The sequence below is a fragment of the Heptranchias perlo genome, chromosome 3, assembly GCF_035084215.1.
Source record: "Heptranchias perlo isolate sHepPer1 chromosome 3, sHepPer1.hap1, whole genome shotgun sequence".
Lineage (NCBI taxonomy): Eukaryota > Metazoa > Chordata > Chondrichthyes > Hexanchiformes > Hexanchidae > Heptranchias > Heptranchias perlo.
In genome coordinates this window covers 68,447,904-68,469,250 of record NC_090327.1, presented here as the reverse complement: position 1 = coordinate 68,469,250, position 21,347 = coordinate 68,447,904, and the positions used below count along the sequence as shown (strand labels likewise).

Below are 21,347 nucleotides of genomic sequence, written 5' to 3'. Positions count from 1 at the left end.
GGTGGTGGAAAGTGCAAATTGCATTGATTCCACGTGCAAGGCCTGGAAAGGAACGCCGATTGCAGGTAAGTGCTCCCTTGGGTCCAAATTTGCGTCCTGCCTGCCCAGGGTCCGTCGGGCGCAGGGTGCCGCGCTAACACCACCCAAAACGGACGCTTATTGAATTTTTCCACAGAATATCTTAAGATATACATAATTTATTGATTACCATTTTGAATAACAATAACCTTATTGAACGTAACATGCAAAGTACTGGATACATTTCAAATCATGATACACTTGCATTGCTACTCTGCAGTAAGAATAATGAATATCCATTAATGCAAATCATAATACACGAGCTTCACAGCATTTTAAAGCTGGCAATACAAATCTCAATGCAACATTTTCATGCATTTCACATTTTAATCCATTTCACATTTTAATCCATATTTCCTTCTGACATTTCCCATAACAGTTGTGCATCATAATAGAACAATCTACAGCCAGAAGAAAATGATAGTCTGTGTTATGAAGTATTTTATGACTACCCTGAATTCTACCCTGCGCTGTTTGACACTTCCAGCAGGGCAAGCTGACTATCATTGTTTCTCTTCTCCACATATTCTCTTGGCACACTGTGGACATTCCGTCAGTAACTACCAAGAACAGGTAATACTCACTCCCAAAATAGTGCAGTATACTCCATATACCTTAAATCCAGTGTACAAATGTAATATCCTTTATTTTGCAGTTGCCATTTCAATTAGGACCCAAAGTCATACTAGTGTAAAAGTCACTATCTTGTCTTTAGAGGACAGAACATATATGAAGGTGAGACTTATACATCAGATTTTACAGTAAGTCTAAATCTTTTACATTTTTGTTAATTTTGTACTTATCAATTTGAGAAATGTTAGTGCTAGAGAATGAAACATTCTCCATTTCAGTTATCCAGTGTCACCACCAAGCACTCCCAGGTCAGCTATGAGATACAAAGTTCTCTCTGCTCTACCTCAGCAATATGCTTCATTGCCTACCTCACCTTTTATATCATTTTTCCATTTCCCACACCAACAATCTTGTGGGCCTCTCTGAATGAGATAGCTAATAGTACCAATTAGTACCGAATTAGAGGCAGTTTTGACCTCTAAACCATGCCCTCCAGGAACTGGAGAGATGAAGGAGGCAAGTTTGTGGTGTAGGCCAAGGGAATAGCAGAGATACTAATAAGCACTTTGTCTCAGTTTTCAGAGAAAGTGGATAAAGGGATTGTAAAACCACCAGAGATGTACTCAGAACAGTTAGTGGAGGTTACTATTCAAAGAGAAATGGTAGTAAAAAAGTTACTATAACTTAAGGTAGAAAAATTATCGGGATTTAATGATTTACATATGAGGATTGTGAAGGAAGCTAGGGAAGAAATAGCAGAGGCTGTGACCATAATTTTCCAAAATTGTGCAGAAAGAAAAATTGTGCCAGAGGACTGGCGATGACAAATGCGACTTCTCATCTCCAAAAAGGAGATGTGGTTAAGTCGGAAATTACGAAACAGTTAGTCTTACTTCTGCTGTTGCTAAACTACTACAGTCTATAATGTGGGATGAAATTATGAAGGCTTTGGAGAAACATAAAATAATCAGGCCTAATCAGCATGGATTTCTAAAATGCAGGTCTTGCTTGACAAACCTTATAGAATTTTTTTGAAGAAAATGTTGGGCCGACTGGCCTGTTTCTGTGCTGTGAATTCTATGTAATAACAGAGAGGACAGATAAAGGGAAAGCAGTGGGTGTGATTCATATGGATTTTCAAACAGCATCCGATAATGCATCACTTAAGAGACTGTGGCAAAGATGGTGATGCATGGAATTAAGGCAATAGTAGCCACATGGATAGGGAGATGATTGGAGGGTGGAAAACAGGGTATGGGTTCAAGGAAATTTCTTGTACTCAAAAGATGTTATGAATGGTGTTCCACAGAGATCTGTTGAGATTGCTTTTATTTACTAAATACATGAATTATCTGGATTTAAGAATTATGGGGACAATATTCAAATATACTGATAACAGCAAATTCAGGGGTATGGCAAATTGTGATGAGGACTGTGAAAAATTGCAGGACACAGACATGCTATTAAGATGGACATTTGGTGGCAGATGCAGTTAAATATAGAAAAATGTGAAGTAATATATTTTGAAAGTAGGAATAGGGAAATGAAACACTTAAATGGCAAGATTTTAAATAGAGTAGAGGGACCCTGGTGTCCAAAGACAGAGATCATTAAAGGTGGGAGTGCAAGTAGCAAAGGCCATTAAAAATGGCAAGTAGAATTCTTAGTTTTGTATCTATAGGCATAAAATGCAAAAGCAAGGAGGTAATATCTACCTTTTTCAAGATCTTAGTTAGGCTCCAGTTGGAGTATTATGTATAGTTTTGGACACCCTGTTATAAGAAGAATATAAAAGCTTCTTAGTTTCAATAATATGTTACCAGAGCTGAGGTGTTGTAGTTATGGAGAGACTTAAGAAGCTAGGGTTTTTTCACTAGAGGTGAGAATGACCTGCAAGAGGTCTTCAAGATTATGAAAGGTTATGATAAGGTAAATAGTTACAGATTGATTCTACTGCTCCCAAGACAGGCACAAAGTTAAGATAATCACAAAAAGATTGAAGTGGAGGCTGGGAAAAATGTCTTTACAGAGGGTGGTTAGAATGTAGAATTCTCTGTCATAATTCATTGTTGAAGCAGAAAATGCTTTGAAAGGGAATTTGCTGCTTAATAAGGGTGGATATTAAAGGATATGAGGAGCAAACAGGAGATTAGGATTACTCTAGGAGACTCATATTGAGAAAAAAAACATTAGCGTATATTTGATGAGCCAAATGATCTGCTTCTGCACTGTAACATTCTATGATTCTATGGACTGAGACTGCCCAGATTCATTTGATTTGGACCCTTAGGGGTCAATTTTTGGATGGCGGAGCGGGTGCATTCGTGGCAGGGGAGCTCCTAAAATTGGGGATTCCCGGAGGGGGCCCGGAGCCAACCCGCCCACTTCTGGGTTCCCCAATGATGTGAATCAGTGCGCACGCAGCCCCCGCATGCGGGACTCCCACCATTAAGATCATTGCCTGGGTACTCGAGGTCGTTTACAGACCTCATTAGTTGGAGGTTTTAGGAGGATTCGGATTTTGGACTACCCAGAACGTGTTTCCTATGCTGGGGGAAACACTCCCTATTTAAACCAACGTGTTGCAGCCAGCAGCCAGTGGCAGCTGCAAAGGTCCATTTAACAGGTGCGGGGTAAACCCTCATTCATTGCAGCAGGGCACTTTGTCACCTCAGACAAAGTTTTGCCTGCCACACCGTTGTCTACACACTCCAAATTATTAAATCATATCCTAAACTCTGCTGTACAAACACATATACCTACTTTGTGGATCCCCTCACACTCACACCGTCAGGATGGGTGGGGGGGGGGGCGGGGTCCATTGCTGCATTCATCACTCCATTGGAGGACGACCAACATCACCAGCCTCGCCAGGCATGCCGTCCACCTCCGCCACGTGGAGCTACACAACACAGTGCTGCGCAACAGGCACCTGCACAAAGTAGTCGTGCAACTACACATACACCCACTGTAGGGTGACCCAATGGGTGACATCAAGGGTGTTCATGGAGAACCTCATAAAAGGGCATTATTGCACAAGCCAGTCAAGAATGGCCAACACGTGGCAGTAGTGGTGACAATATAATATGTAATGTGAGTTCATCAGGAATCAAATATATGTAAAAACCATGACAAACCCTCAAACACCCTTGTGCAACCCCTTCATGCTCACGACAAGTTTGCCTTATGCTTCCTACTACACATATGTGATGCATACCCTGTGGCTGCAGCACAGGTAGTGGCAGGTGGGGTGAGGCTGACCGTGAAAGAGATGCATGAGAGGGTGAGTATGAGACAGAGCCATGAGATTGTACGAGGATTGGGTTGAGTGGTAGTGGTGGGATGAGTACTGGCGAGGTGAGTAAGCGCAGGTAAGATGAGCATGAGGTTTGAATGGATGTGAGGAGTGATGTGATAGAGTAGTGTTGGCAGTGCAGAAGGAGATGTAGGGTGGGGGTGGTGATGTGGCAGATGGAGTGTAGGGGAATGAGTAAGTGTACTCACTTTGGCTGACCTACTTAGGTCATTGAAGCGCCTCCTGCACTGTAGTGCGTGATATGTTGGTGGTGCTGGTGACCTCCTCTGCCACCTCGAGCCAGGCCTTCGTGGTGGCAGAGACAGGCCACTTCCTCCCGTCCGCCGGGGAGAAGATCTCTGTCCTCCCCCTCCTCCTCACCCCATCCAGTAGGACCTGGAGTGAGGCATCATTAAACCTCGGAGCCGCCTTCCCCCTGGGCTGCTCCATGGTGTAATTTTGGCTCCTTTCTGCAGCATCCGTCAGTGGAGGACTGCCCCTTTAAATAGGGCTCCTCCAGCTGACAGCCTATGATGCGGGTGCGCAGTCTGCCCGCTGCGCAGCTTTCCAGCGCAAAACCCGGAAGCCAAGGTAAGTGGCTTCAATTTACTTACGATCGGGTGGGGAACCCACCGATTTTACTGGGCGGATTACCCACGCGCCCAGTCGACCCCCTGCTGGCAACCTGCCTCCCTCGTAATATCGGGCCCTTAATGTCAGCAGGCTGAATATCATCCCAGGTCAAAAGCATATCTTCCTTTGTTTACTTCAATGAAAGCTTTTTTCTTTTAACTGTTAGTAAAAAGAACCAAAATTAAAGTTCTTTAAAGGAAAAGGAAAGTGTAGGAGGAATAGTTTTTGTTCAAAGTATTGTCCCTTTTTGTAATAGCAAAACAACCCTTATTCAATATTTCTTTAACTTTAAAAAAATTGTCACCAACACAGAGACCTGGAGGTAGACTCTCGTTAGGCCTCTCTGCTGACATTACGGATTGGGAGCATTATAGAAAGGATATTATTAAACTAGAAAGAGTGCAGAAAAGATTTACTAGGATGCTACCGGGACTTGATGGTTTGACTTATAGGGAGAGGTTGGATAGACTGAGACTTTTTTCCCTGGAGAGTAGGAGGTTTAGGGGTGATCTTATAGAAGTCTATAAAATAATGAGGGGCATAGATAAGGTAGATAGTCAAAATCTTTTCCCAAAGATAGGGGAGTCTATAACGAGGGGGCATAGATTTAAGGTGAGAGAGGAGAGATACAAAAGGGTCCAGAGGGGCAATTTTTTCACTCAAAGGGTGGTGAGTGTCTGGAACGAGCTGCCAGAGGCAATAGTAGAGGCGGGTACAATTTTGTCTTTTAAAAAGCATTTGGACAGTTACATGGGTAAGATGGGTATAGAGGGATATGGGCCAAGTGCAGGGAATTGGGACTAGCTTAGTGGTATAAACTGGGCGACACGGACATGTTGGGCCGAAGGGCCTGTTTCCATGTTGTAAACTTCTATGATTCTATGATTCTATCCCAGAACAGCTCCATTGCAAATGGTGGGGTCACAAATTCAGGCCAGTATCATAAGAATTGCCTTTCAATTGGTAGTAGAAAAGTTAATAAAGAGTCTGATGAGCAGCTAATTTTAATGGCTGATTACAATAAAAACTATCATATTCTCAGTAGCTAGCATATGAAAGCAATGCAGAAATATATTATTTTTGATCTAGACTTCAATTGAGAAAAATGAAATTTCTTTACTTGGCAATGTACCAAATTCCAGCTTTCTGTGAAGTCACTATATCGTTAATATTTCAGCCGGTAACGGAATTGAACGTCATGAGATGGCTGCAGAATTCCAAAACCAGCCCTTGAGTTGTCAAGGGGTGGACTGGGTGCTGAGGCATCAAGCAGTTCCATATCATAAAAACACAGTAGTAAAGCCAAAAACTGTTTTATCTCATTGACTGCAAAATAGCGACCAGGACACATACTGACACCAGAACCAAAAGGCATGAAATAGTACTTAAGCTTTCTACCATTTTTGTAGAATGTGGTCTTCTCTTTTCCATTTTCATCCAAAAATCTGTCATACTTAAATTCCTGAAAAGACAAGAATGATTGTTTTAGTATATTTAATAAACTAAGTATCAAATGAAAATCAGCTATTTGCAATATTTTTAAGGCACAATGGTATATCTACACTTTCTGTACAACAAAATTTTTGATACTACTATAATTAAGAAAGTTTTATCATACTAAAGCAGGATAGGATAAATGCATAAGATTCTGTGGTTATATCACAGGGTTTGCAGCACTCTTATTTTTTTTAAATGGCAGCTGAAATGCAAGATAACACAAAATAATTACAGTATGGTTCTGATCATTTAACCTAAAAAATAGATGTTTTAAATTTAGGTCCCTCATAATGACACTTGTCATTGTACATACTCTTTAGGAAAACAACTTTCTTTAGATCCAACTGTAGAAGTGTACCCCTTACTGCTCCGGAGTGACATTTTCACCCTTGTGCCCTCCTTGAATGAGAGCAGTAGGAGTGCAGGAAGGCAGAGGAGTTGTGGTGAGTTGGAGTAGGGATTGGAGGGACAATGTACCCGAGTCAGGAGAAATGAAAGATGGCATGACTGGATGACAGGAAGGGGAGGAGACAGGAGGCTCCATGAACATCCTCAACAATGCCGAAGCCCAGTGTATGAGTGCAAGAGATAACGCTGACATGTTTGCAAAAGTCTTCAGCCAAAAGTGCTAAACGGACAAACCCGCTCAGCACACTCCTGAGGACCTCACCATCATAGATACCAGTGTCCAACCAATTCAGTTCAGTCCATGTGAAATTAAGAAGCGGATGAATGCACTGGACACAACAAAAGCTATAGATCCCGACAACATCCCAGCTGTAGTGCTAAAGACGCGAACCAGAATGAACTGGTCCTCTAGCAAAGCTAGTCCAGTGAATTTATGACACTGACATCTACTCATCAATGTCAAAAATTGCCCAGGTATGTTCTATCTACAAAAAGCAAGTCAAATATAACCCAGTCAAATGCCTCCTGATCAGCCTCCTCCAAATCATTAGCAAAGTGATGGAAAGAGTCATTAACAGCACAATCAAGCAACACCTACTCCTCAATAACCTGCTTGCTGGGCAATTTGAATATTTAGCATAAACTCCTAGCACAGCTTGCGCCAGCAATGAACTTTATGGGGAAAGCTGAAACTTTAGTTAGCAGCTCATTTTAAAAGGTATATAAGTGTATGGAAGCAAATATTTGTCCCTGCCATTATACATGTCTTCAATAAGGGACCACATAGTAGACTCACGACTAAGGTCAGAGCATGTGGAGGTGGGGGACAAGTAGCAGAATGGATAGCAAACTGGCTACAAAACAGAAAATAGGAGTAGGAGTTAAAGGTAGTTACTCAGACTGGCAGAAGGTGACACGTAGTGTTCCACAGGGATCAGTGTTCATCACTTACATAAATGATTTGGACTCAGGAATCGGAAGTACAATTTCAAAATTTGTGGACAACACAAAATTGGGAAGTATAGTTAATACTGAGGAAGACTCCGACAAAATACAAGAGGACGTTATAAAAACTTGCAGAATGGGCATGTAAATCGCAAATGAATTTCAATATAGATGTGTGAGGTGGTGCATTTTGGTAGGATGAATAAGGAAGCCACATACTCCTTGGAAAATAAAAGAGTCTAAATGGGGTAGACGAGCAAAGGGATCTAGGGGTACAGATTCACAAATCATTAAAAGTAGCAACACAGTTTAACAAGGCCATAAAAAATGCAAACAAAGTACTGGGGTCATTTCTAGAGGAATAGAATGCAAAAGCAGAGAAGTTATGTTAAACTTATATAGAACCTTCTCTACACCACACTTAGAGTACTGTACTCAGTTCTGGTCTCCATTTACAAAAAGGATATCGAGGCATTAGAGAAGGTGCCAAAAAGATTTACAAGGATGATACCAGAACTGAGAGGTTATAACTATCAGGAAAGACTGAACGGGAGGGGCTCCTTTCTATAGAAAAGAGGAGGCTGAGAGGTGACTTGATAGAGGTGTTTAAAATTATGAAGGGGTTCGCTAAGGTAGATGTAGAGAAGATATTTCCACTTGTGAGGTAGTCCAAAACTAGGGGCCATAAATATAAGATAGTCACCAATAAATCCAATAAAGAATTCAGGAGAAACTTCTTTACTCAGAGAGTGGTTGGAATGTGGAACCTACTACCACATGGAGTAGTTGAGGCGAATAGCATAGATGCGTTTAAGGGAAAGCTAGATAAGTACGTGAGGGAGAAAGGAATAGAAAGATATGTTGATAGGGTTAGATGATGTACAGTGGAAGGAGGCTCGTGTGGAGCATAAATATCGGCAGAGACCTGTTGGGCCAAATGGCCTGTTACTGTGCTGTAAATTCTATGTAATTATACAGTATTAAAATGGATGAGATATTTGTCAACCTTTGCCTAGATTGGGGGAGATGTACAGAACGAAAAACATGCAAGAAAAAAAGGAAATGAAAGGAAACTCAATGTGGCGGTACAAGACGGAGAGCTTTGCAAAATCAGTCTAATATCGCGAACATAGTTTTCAAAGATGAAATGAAGATCCATAATAATACTTAACTCAAATGCTTTTGTAAAACAAAATACTCAGGATTCCTAAAATTCTTCACACTAAAATTTAATGTGCACAATTTTGATATTACTTTACCTACCAAAGGATCCTCATAAACTTCTGGATCCAAATGCAGTTGTTGAGGATATAAACAAATTTGGTCTCCTTTTCGAATAGCCAGCTTTGCATCCAAATCCAGAGTTAGTACAACGTTTTCAGTGGCAACACGCAGCATTATTGATGCACTGGATAAGCGTAGTGCTTCATTTATTAGACTACCTGTTCAAATTTTTTCAAAAGATAGTTTAGTAGAGATTCACAAAGCATTGCATAAAACAAAGCCACAAATTGCTTCTCTAAAGAATTATTATATAATGGCCCAGATTTTCTTCTGAGCGATGAAAGAAAGGCACCGATCGCATTAGACTTGCACTTATCCATACATTTTCTTGTTTTTTTTCATGGCAAGTTCCTCTCATGGGGCGCTGAATGCAAAACGGCACCCTCTACATTGCAGTTGGGACCTCTGTGAACGGGGCAAGCAACTGTCTATCCTCTTAACCAATCAGATTAAAGCATCAGATCAGCAGCAAGTGTAAGTTAGAATAGTGAATTCAATGTCAGATCAGGTACAGAAAGTGAAATAAAGAGAGGGTAAGAAATATTCAATTAAGAGACAGAGATAAAAGAGATAGAAAGAGTAAAAAAATAAAAATTATTTTTTAAAAAAATGTCCAACAATTAAAATCTGAAGGAATGGGACTCTACACTTGTAAAAGTTAATTTTCAGTGCCAGAGAGGTTGTTTGGCACCAAGACCTGGACAACATCCAGGCTTGGGCAGATAGGTGGCAAGTAACATTCGTGCCAGGCAATGACCATCTCCAACAAGAGAGTCTAACCACCTCCCCTTGACATTCAACGAAATTACCATCGCTGAATCCCCCACCATCAACATCCTGGGGGTCACCATTGACCAGAAACTAAATTGGACCAGCCACATGAATACTGCGGCTACAAGAGCAGGTCAGAGGCTGGGTATTCTGCGGCAAGTGACTCACCTCCTGATTCCCCAAAACCTTTTCACCATCTACAAGGCACAAGTCAGGAGTTTGATGGAATACTCTCCACTTGCTTGGATGAGTGCAGCTCCAACAACACTCAAGAAGCTCGACACCATCCAGGACAATGCTACCCGCTTGATTGGCACCCAATCCACCACCTTAAACATTCATCCCTTCACCACCGGCGCACCGTGGCTGCAGTGTGCATACCATAAGAAATAGGAGCAGGAGTAGGCCACATGGCCCCTCGAGCCTGCTCTGCCACTCAACCAGATTATGGTTGATCTTTGACCTCAACTCCACTTTCCTGCCAGATCCCCTAGAGTCTAGAAATCTGTCTATCTCAGCTTTGAATATATTCAACGACTCAGCATCCGCAGCTCTCTGAGATAGAGAATTCCAAAGATTCACAACCATCTGAGTGAAGAAATTCCTTCTCATCTCAGTCTTAAATGGCCGACCCCTTATCCTGTGACTATGCCCCATCGTTCTAGACTCTCCAGCCATGGGAAACAACCTATCAGCATCTACCCTGTCAAGCTCGCTCATAATCTTATATGTTTCAATGAGATCACCTCTCATTCTTTGAAACTCCAGAGAGTATAGGCCCATTCTGCTCAATCTCTCCTCATAGAACAGCCCTCACATCGCAGGAATTAATCGAGTGAACCTTCGCTGCACCGCCTCTAAGGCAAGTATATCCTTCCTTAGATAAGGAGATCAAAACTGGACACAGTATTCCAGGTGAGGTCTCACCAAAGCCCTGTACAATTGTAGTAAGACTTCCTTGCTTTTATACTCCAACCTCCTTGCAATAAAGGCCAACATGCCATTTGCTTTCCTAATTGTTTGCTGTACTTGTGTACTAACTTTTTGTGTTTCTTGTACGAGGACACCCAAGTCTCTCTGAATACTAACATTTAATAGTTTCTCACCATTTAAAAAATATTCTGTTTTTCTATTCTTCCTACCAAAGTGAATAAACACACATTTCCCACATGATATTCCATCTGCCACCTTCTTAGAAAAGCTTTTTTACACAGCGAGTGATTAGGATCTGGAAATGCACTGCCCAACGGAGTGGTGGAGGCAGATTCATTCATGGCCTTCAAAAGGGAACTGGATAAGTACTTAAAAGGAAAACATTTGCAGGGCTATGGGGATAGGGCGGGGGAGTGGGACTAGCTGGATAGCTCTTGCATAGAGCTGGCGCGGACTTGATGGGCCGAATGGCCTCCTTCTGTGCTGCAACCTTTCTATGATCCGATGATTATTGCCCATTCTATATCTGTCTATATCCCTTTGCAGACACTTTGGGGGTGATTTTAGGAGGCAAATGCGGGTGTGTTGGGGGTGGGGGGGCTCCGAAAATCACGCAAATCCCGTTTGGATTCAGAAGCCAGCTCTGAGTTTCCCAGGGACCCACCTGTGTGCGCGTGGGTGACCCGAAAACAGAAATCCCGCTGGCAATTAAAGCCGGGTGGATGACAGTTAAACAGCCAAATGTACCGCATTGAGGTACTTAAGGCACTTTACCTGTGACAGATCAAGGAATTAGAAAGATTTTTTAACTTACCTGGGCGGCTTGCCCACCGGTTCAGGGCCGGATCAGGGAACAAATAAAAAAACATGCAATGAAGTGAAAACACTAAATGCACCTACCTTTGAAACCTGCTCCGATGTCCAATGTCTCCGGCTCCGATGGCCCCCTCTTCACCCTCCTAATGTCCCCCCAATCTCACCCTCCCGATCTTCCCCTCTCCCCCCCACCGATCTTCCCCTCTCCCCCACCCCGATCTTCCCCTTTTTTTAAATTTGTTCATGGGATGTGGACGTCACTGGCAAGGCTAGCATTTATTGCCCATCCCGAATTGCCCTTGAGAAGGTGGTGGTGAGCCGCCATGTTGAACGCTGCAGTCCGTGTGGTGAAGGTTCTCCCACAGTGCTGTTAGGTAGGGAGTTCCAGAATTTTGACCCAACGACGATGAAGGAACAGCGATATATTTCCAAGTCAGGATGGTGTGTGACTTGGAGGGGAATGTGCAGGTTGGGTGTTCCCATATGCCTGCTGCCTTGTCCTTCTAGGTGGTAGAGGTCATGGGTTTGGGAGGTGCTGTCGAAGGAGCCTTGGCGTGTTGCTGCAGTGCATCCTGTGGATGGTACACACTGCAGCCACTGTGCACTGGTGGTGGAGGGAGTGAATGTTTAGGGTGGTGGATGGGGTGCCAATCAAGTGGGCTGCTTTGTCACGGATGGCGTTGAGCTTCTTGAGTGTTGTTGGAGCTGCACTCATCCAGGCAAGTGGACAGTGAAAAGGCTTTGGGGAGTCAGGATGTGAGTCACTCGCCGCATAATACCCAGCCTCTGACCTGCTCTTGTAGCTACAGTATTTATGTGGCTAGTCCAGTTAAGTTTCTGGTGAATGGTGACTCCCAGGATGTTGATGGTGGGGGATTCGGCGATGGTAATGCCATTGAATGTCAAGGGGAGGTGGTTAGATTCTCTCTTGTTGGAGATGGTCATTGCCTGGCACTTGTCTGGCGCGAATGTTACTTGCCACTTATCAGCCCAAACCTTGATGTTGTCCATGCGGGAACAGACTGCTTCATTATCTGAGGGATTGCAAATGGAACTGAACACTGTGCAATCATCAGCGAACATCCCCATTTCTGACTTTATGATGGAGGGAGGGTCATTGATGAAGCAGCTGAAGATGGTTGGGCCTAGGACACTGCCCTGAGGAACTCCTGGGGCTGAGATGATTGGCCTCTAACAACCACTACCATTTTCCTTTGTGCTGGTATGACTCCAGCCACTGGAGAGTTTTCCCTGATTCCCATTGACTTCAATTTTACGAGGGCTCCTTGGTGCCACACTCAAGAAGCTCAACACTATCCGTGACAAAGCAGCCCGCTTGATTGGCACCCCATCCACCACCATCCAGCAAATGCTGCCTTGATGTCAAGGGCAGTTACTTTCACCTCACCTCTGGAATTCAGCTCTTTTGTCCATGTTTGGGCTAAGGCTGTAATGAGGTCTGGAGCCGAGATGTCCTGGCAGAACCCAAACTGAGTATTGGTGAGTAAGTGCCGCTTGATAGCACTGTCAACGACACCTTCCATCACTTTGCTGATGATTGAGAGTAGACTGATGGGGCGGTAATTGGCCGGTTTAGATTTGTCCTGCTTTTTGTGGACAAGACATACCTGGGCAATTTTCCACATTGTCGGGTAGATGCCAGTGTTGTAGCTGTACTGGAACAGTTTGGCTAGAGGCGCGGCTAGTTCTGGAGCACAAGTCTTCAGCACTACAGCCAGGATGTTGTCGGGGCCCATAGCCTTTGTTGTATCCAGTGCACTCAGCCGTTTCTTGATTTCACGTGGAGTGAATCAAATTGGCTGAAGACTCTATCCATGCTAATATGTTGCTCCCCAACCCCATGAGCCCTTATCTTGTGTAACAACCTTTTATGCGTCACCTTGTGAAAATCCAAATGTACTACATCCACTGATTCCCCTTTATGTACCCTGCTAGTTACATCCTCAAATAACGCCAATAGATTTGTCAAACACGATTTCCCTTTCATAAAACCATGTTGACTCTGCCTAATCATATTATAATTTTTTAAGTGCCCTGTTACCACTTCCTTGATAATGGATTCCAGCATTTTCCTGACGACTGATGTCAGGTTAACTGGCCTATTGTTCCCTGTTTTTTCTCTCCCTCCTTTCTTGAATAACGGGGTTACATTTGCTACCTCCCAATCTGCTAGGACCGCTCTAGAATCTAGGGAATTTTGGAGGATCATAACCAAGGCATCCATTATCTCTGCAGCCACCTCTTTTAGAACCCTCGGATGTAGGACATCAGGTCCAGGGGATTTATCAGTTTTTCGTCCTATTTGTTTCTCAAGTACTTTTTCTCTACTGATATTAATTACTTTAAGTTCCTCACTCTCATTAGACCCTTGGTTCCCCACTATTTCTGGTATGTTTTTGTGTCTTCTACTGTGAAGATAGATAGAAAATATTTGTTTAATGCATCTGCCATTTTCTGATTTCCCATTATAATTTCTCCTGTTTCAGCCTCTAAGGCACCAACTTTTCCTTTTGCTACTCTCTTCCTTTTTACATACTTGGAGAAGCTCTTACAATCAGTTTTCTGTCTCATTACATAATACAAGATCTAAAATAGCCTGTTCTCTCGTTGGTTCCAGGAAACCGTCTCGAATGCATTCCATGAACTCGTCCTCCAAACTACCTTTGCCAATTTGATTTGTCCAGTCTATATGAAGATTAAAATCCCCCACAATTACTGCATTACCTTTATTACAAGCTCCTATTATTTCATGATTAATACTCTGTCCAACGGTATTGCTACTATTAGGGGGCCTATAAACTACTCCCACCAGTGTTTTCTGCCCCTTATTATTTCTTATTTCCACCCATACTGATTCTACTTCCTGATCTTCCGAGCCAAGATCCTTTCTCACCACTGTCCTTATGTCATCCTTTATTATTAGGGCTACACCCCCTCCCTTTCTATTCTGCCTGTCTTTTCTAACCGTCATGGACCCTGGAAAATTTAGTTCCCAACCTCGGTCACTTTGCAACCATGACTCTGTAATGGCTAGTAGATCAAACCCATTTATCTCTACTTGTGCAACTAATCCATCTTGTTACGAATGTTTTGTGCATTCAGATGAATAGCCTTTAATTTTGACTTTTTACCATTTTTGCCTGCTTTGACATTATTTGCTGATGCACTATTATTGGTAAACTCTCTGTCCCTTCCTGCCATACTCTGCTTATTTTTACCCAAATCGCTACACTGCTCTGTTGCCCTGACTTCCTGATTAGATTTCTAAATTTCCCCATACCTGACCCCCCCCCCCCCCTTTTAGTTTAAATCCCTATCTGTAGCCCTAGTTATTCAATTCGCCAGGACGCTGGTCCCAGCCCGGTTTAAGTGGAGCCGTCCCAATGGAACAGCGACAAGATGCACTGCAGCAACTCGCCACAGTTTCTTCGACAGCACCTTCCAAATCCGTGACTCTACCACCTAGAAGGACAAGGGCAGCAGTCGCATGGGAACACCACCACCTGCACATTCCCCTCCAAGTCACACACCATCCCGACTTGGAAATATATCGCTGGTGCTTCATCGACGCTGGGTCAAAATCCTGGAACTCCCTTCCTAACAGCACTGTGGGAGAACCTGCACCACACGGACTGCAGCGGTTCAAGAGGGCGGCTCACCACCACCTTCTCAAGGGCAATTAGGGATGGGCAATAAATGCTGGCCTTACCAGCGGCACCCACATCCCATGAGTGAATGAAAAAAGACTTACAACACCGTTAAAAGTGTGCTTAGACTTAAATAACTTGACGTACCATTTTTTGGCAAGGTTAGTTTGTATCCATCAGGGCTGTGCAGAAATTTCACGCCGTTCCATTCATTTAAACAGTGTGTCAGCCGGTGAGATGTCATTCTTGTGGAATTTACGGAGGAGCAGGACATCTGATACAGCAACTTCCAGATTTCCGCGTTTGACTGCGCATGTGCGGTCACTGGAAGTTGCTGTACCAGATGCACAGAAATAATGGTGAGCCCTGTCAATCTCGCCGTATGGCCCAATAATGAAATATTAAAAAATGACTGAATAACGTCCAGGTTTATTTCTGAAATTAGCTACCAATGACAAAAGATGACGGATGACGGCAGTAAGATATAAAACAATTCAACTGAATGGTTCTAATAGCATTGTAAACCACAAAAAAGCTTAGGCAGCTTATGAATGTCACTGGAACCTGCCTTAAACTTCTTGTGAAAAGTTTGTTAAAGCTAATTTTTAGATTGTCTTACCAATAAAAGGGAAATTAAAGAAACCTGCTGTCCAACCCACACCTGATTTATGCAAGACTCTGACTATTTTGACCTCTAGTTGTGAGACTAGTTAGCCTAATATCTCATGTCATGCGCATTCCTATTGCAAAGATATATATTAGAATAACAGAATTTATTATGTTCTTACCCATAGCTGTCATACTATCTAGTTGCTCTCTGGTGAAGGTAATTGGGATATTGTCTGCAGGCTTCTGATTCGTCACACGAAGTATGTTTTCAATTTCATTTTTCACTGCTTGCAATGCTTCTGGAGACCTGCAGATTATGTAAAACCAGACTGATGATGGTGTGAATAATGTGTGATAGACAGCAATGGTGACAGTTTTTCATCTATATATTAAAAACCTTAGCTCTGCATGCATTTCTTGTCAACAAACCTTGGATTCTGTTATCGTGTTTTTTTTTGGTCACACTTTTGTGCCAACTTTTTCCATTGTACATTCCTCTGTCCACTTCTCCCATTCACTTTTCCTATGTCAACTTCCACCAATCAAATCAAATTACTCTTAAGTTTTTTCAAAACATTTTGTTCACCAATTTTTCCTCAGTAACTGAAATTTGTAATAACCAAAATAAGGTTTTAAACAAAATTCAAAAAATTACATATTTCACAATAACATGATATTATTTATCAAATGAATTGTTTTTATGCCATTTAATACCTTCATTAAAGTTTTTATTTGAAGGCCTCAGTCTCTCGGAAAATTCACGATTTGGACTTGATATTTCTGCCCAGAGCTGAAATGCAGGTCCTGGAGTCTGAGCATGTGCAATCATAGAAAGGTTACAGCATGGAAAGAGGCCATTCGGCCCATCAAGTCCGCACCAGTTCTATGCAAGAGCAATTCAGCGAGTCCCACTCCCCTGCCCTATTCCCATAGCCCTGCAAATTTTTACCTTTCAAGTATTTATCCAGTTCCCTTTTGAAGGTCATGATTGAATGTGTCTCCGCCACCCCCTCGGGCAGTGCATTCCAGATCCTAACCACTCGCTGTGTAAAAAAGTTTTTCCTCATGTCACCTTTGGTTCTTTTGCCAATCACCTTAAATCTATGTCCTCTGGTTCTTATCCCTTTCGCCAATGGGAACAGTTTCTCTCTAGCTACTCTGTCTAGACCCTTCATGATTTTGAATACCTCTATCAAATCTCCTCCTTGGAACAGAGACCGTTGCGAGAACAACCCCAGCTTCTCCAATCTATCCACATAACTATAAAGTCCCTCATCCTTGTAATCATTCTAAATACACCCAATTTGCCAGGATGCATCAGTCATATTTAGATAGCTGAACTGCTAAATATGCTTCTTTAGCTTCAAATCATTTTTCAAAATTATTTTAAGAAAATCTAGAGGAAAATTTCAAAAGTTTATTCAGGTAAAGTTAATGTTAATGTTTTTTTTAAAAAGCAGCTGTGTGTGTGTGGGAGACAGAGAAAGAAATGGCAACAACACTGAATATACCTTTTGTAGCTTTTGTTTTCTGTTCGATAAACTTCATAAAGTGTATTAAGTTAAGATATCTGTGTCCTTCCTCATCTTAATTTGAGTTAATTTTTCAAATTAAGCAACAGCAAGCAGTTTACAAAAAGCAGGACAAATCCAATCGGGCCAATTACCGCCCCATCAGTCTACTCTCAATCATCAGCAAACTGATGGAAGGTGTCATCGACAGTGCTATCAAGCAGCACTTACTCACTAATAACCTGCTCATCGATGCTCAGTTTGGGTTCCGCCAGGACCACTCGGCTCCAGACCTCATTACAGCCTTGGTCCAAACATGGATAAAAGAGCTGAATTCCAGAGGTGAGGTGAGAGTCACTGTCCTTGACATCAAGGCAGCATTTGACCGAGTGTGGCACCAGGGAGCCCTAGTAAAATTGAAGTGAATGGGAATCAGGGGGAAAACTCTCCAGTGGCTGGAGTCATACCTAGCACAAAGGAAGATGGTAATGGTTGTTGGAGGCCAATCATCTCAGCTCCAGGACATTGCTGCAGGAGTTCCTCAGGGCAGTGTCCTAGGCCCAACCATCTTTGGCTGCTTCATCAATGACCTTCCCTCCTTATAAGGTCAGAAATGGGGATGTTCGCTGATGATTGCAGTGTTCAGTTCCATTCGCAACCCCTCAGATAATGAAGCAGTCTGTGCCCACATGCAGCAAGATCTGGACAACATCCAGGCTTGGGCTGACAAATAGCAGGTAACATTCGTGCCAGACAAGTGCCAGGCAATGACCATCTCCAACAAGAGAGAATCTAACCACCTCCTCTTGACATTCAATGGCATTACCATTGCCGAATACCCCACCATCAACATCCTGGGAGTCACCATTGACCAGAAACTTCACTGGACCAGCCACATAAATACTGTGGCTACAAGAGCAGGTCAGAGGCTGGGTATTCTGCGGCGAGTGACTCACCTCCTGACTCCCCAAAGCCTTTCCACCATCTACAAGGCACAAGTCAGGAGTGTGATGGAATACTCTCCACTTGCCTGGATGAGTGCAGCTCCATCAACACAAGAAGCTCGACAGCATCCAGGATAAAGCAGCCCACTTGATTGGCACCCCATCCACCACCCTAAACATTCACTCCCTCCACCACCGCGCACAGTGGCCTCAGTGTGTATTATCCACAGGATACACTGCAGCAACTCGCCAAGGCTTCTTCGACAGCACCTCCCAAGCCTGCGACCTCTACCACTTAGAAGGACAAGAGCAGCAGGCACATGGGAACAACACCACCTGCACGTTCCCCTACAAGTCACACACCATCCCGACCTGGAAATATATCGCCGTTCCTTCATCGTCGCTGGGTCAAAATACTGGCACTCCCTTCCTAACAGCACTGTGGGAAAACCTTCACCACACGGTCTGCAGCAGTTCAAGAAGGCAGCTCATCACCACCTTCTCAAGGGCAATTAAGGATGGGCAATAAATGCTGGCCTTGCCAGCGACGCCCACATCCCATGAACGAATAAAAAAAAGTTAATTATCACATATCTGGTTGACAGTTAAAAAGTTAAAAATTCTAATTATTGACACTTGTGAGACTGAGACAAAGAGAGAAAGCACGACAGAAACAGAAGAGAGCAAGAGATATAGGGTAGATTTTTAACTATCGGGTAGCCAGTTGATGGAGTGTACTGGCCAGCTACCCAATAGTGACAAAGGGAGGCCAGTCTATTTTGAGGGCCAGGCCTCAAGATCATGTTGCTGGTGAGTTGCAAGCACCAAATGGGCGCCCCGTTGCAGCTTGCCTGCTCTGGGCCGGTGCAATATTGGGCAGGCCAGAAGCTGATCCTACTGGAAGGTCTTGGAAAGCCAATCTGGTGAAACCTGATAGCAAACAGGGGCGGGACCAGAAGAGGCCCAGAAAAGTTAGTAAAATTATTTTGAGGTGGGAAGATTAGGAGTGCTCCGGGAATATGGTATTGAGATAGAGGATTGGCCATGATCATATTGAATGGCGGAGCAGGCTCGAAGGGCCAAATGGCCTGGTCCTGCTCCTATTTTCTATGTTTCTATGTTTCCTCTGGGCCCACAAGGAAACCTAGAGCCTCCCCTCCCCCGGGCTTCCCTCCCGCCCACAACCGTAATTGCCGTCGGACCTCCCCTCACCACTTACCTTATGCCAGGGACCATTCCCTCGGGTGCCTAGCGTTGTCCTACCACCCAAAATCCCATTTCCTCCCGCTGGCTAGGTAGCTCTCCTGCCGGGTTCAGATGGGAGACTCACGGCCAACATTTAAATAAGGCCCAGGAGTTAAAATCTCTACAGGCCTCATATGGTGCTGTGATGCAGGCTTGCTGTTCGCCACAGATCCCACATGCTGCACTTACACCCCAAGTTAAAATTGGGCTTGAGGAGTGAGCTAGCTGAAACGAGGTGGAATTGGAAATTTGCACACCGGACTGTAAATCAACAGTAGGATATTTTTAAAAAGGAGATTGCAGAGTTGCAGAATAAATATATACTATTAAAAAAGGAGAGTACTTCAAGTTTCAGAATGCCATGGATAAACAAAGGGATGAGAAACAAACTAAAATTGAAGAAGAGGTCTCGTGGAGCCTATAAGATAAAAATTATAAAAATAAGAGAAAATACCAGAAATTATGGAAAGAGGTTAAGAGAGGGTTAAGGAAAGCAAAGAAGGAACATGTGGAGAAAATCTCAAAATATTAAAAAGACTATTATTGTACAAATAAAAAGAGAATTGCTAAATGTGAGGTGGGACCTCTGAGAGGAGAGGATAGTGAATTGCTAGAGGATAAATGGAAATTGCCAGGGATACTTAATAAGAGGAAGAAATAAATCCTGAATTGGTTAAAAGCAAGCTGAGAGATAAAAGGAATAAAAAGTATTCGAGAAATTAATCAAGCTAAAGGAAAGCTCTAGCGGAGGGATAGAAAATTCTTTGAGAGTTCTATTGAGAGTGGATGTGTTGTAGCACCAGCGTTCTGGCCATTTTTATGAATCATATTTTAAATCCAATTCCCCCAAGAAAGAACTGTACTGTTTGGCAAGCTTGTGGGAGCGGCTTAGGGAATAGGATTGACTGGCAGGAGTTTTGAGCCAGGCTAACCTGACTAAGATGCATTCATATGCAAACGGACATTTCACACTGACAGGCTGGGTGGAAGGGAACCCAGGCCGATTGATGTCATCACCATTTAACATGATTACTGGGAACAATACCCAGAGAGGTAAACAATTTTACAACACCAAGTTATAGTCCAGCAATTTTATTTTAAATTCACAAGCTTTCGGAGGCTTCCTCCTTCCTCAGGTAAATGTCGGTAACTCAGAGATACTCAGCCCACCGAAACTGGTGGAAGGCAGGAGATGGCCGGGCTGTTGTCTTCCAGGAGAGAAGCCAGTTAAGCAAGATCGGTTTGAGATCGAAACCCACTACCTGCTAATGGGGGCCATCAACTCAGGAAACGACAGTAATCAGCTCCCATTGTCTCTCCAGGTGCAAGGCCTGAGAGCGGGAAAACAAAATAGCATTTTTCAGAGTTCAAAGGTTACGAGTCACTCCAGGCCACGGGTGGTCCAGACAGATCACCTGAGTCAATACATCGATCAGTATTGACGGGAGAAAAGGTGATGGGTTTTGGGGATATAAGGAGCCGTTCGGCAACGGCTCCTGGCTTGGCTCTGCTCTCTGCTCTTCTCCTCGGCATCAATCTACAGTGAGTCTCCAGAGTGGGGCTCGGCTCGATTCAACAGAACACCGCCAGAAGCTGAGCGCTGCTCTTCACCCCTCATCAATGGACCTCGACTCAAACTGGAACTTGGATACTGCGTCGGCAGTACAGAACCAGGAGCGCGACGTGCAGGAAGAAACTGCAAGCAACAACGGTCAATCGGGGTGAGCATATTGCCTGCGCCTACACATCCACAAGATCACTTAGCTGTGTGAGGGGGTGATTGTAAGTCCCAACCAAACCTTAGAGGGTTTTAGTGCTGGGGGGGAGAGGTCCTATGTTAGTTTATTTCACGGGAGGGTTCTCTTTTTCGGCCGTGGTAATTTAGCACGGTAGGGCTTATTGGACAAGTAAGGGTTGTACTGTTTGTACTGTTTACTAGTATTATTGTTAATCTTATTAAACAGAATACGGTTGAGCCCAAAAACGTGTGTCCGAGTCTGATCTGTCCTTATAATCATTATCGTTCCAGAACTTATAGTAAGAGGTGTGTTTTCAGTACGCCCGAGAAAACCACTTGCAGTGTGTCGGAGGACTGGAGAGTGGCCAATGTAATACCCATTTTCAAAAAGTAAGACAG

The 21,347-nt window shown here is 43.4% G+C and overlaps 1 protein-coding gene across 1 annotated transcript in view; it reads right to left on the bottom strand.

Annotated features, from left to right (window-relative positions):
* Positions 1 to 230: 230 nt before the first annotated feature.
* LOC137308286 (cytochrome P450 7A1-like) overlaps positions 231 to 21,347 on the bottom strand; it is a gene marked incomplete at its 5' end in the record, with an annotated part of 37,115 nt that continues 15,998 nt past the window's right edge. The window contains 3 exons of the mRNA XM_067977103.1: positions 231 to 6,041; positions 8,693 to 8,871; positions 15,690 to 15,817. Coding sequence (XP_067833204.1) covers positions 5,745 to 6,041; positions 8,693 to 8,871; positions 15,690 to 15,817 — 604 coding nt within the window. The remainder of the gene's footprint in view (positions 6,042 to 8,692; positions 8,872 to 15,689; positions 15,818 to 21,347) is intronic.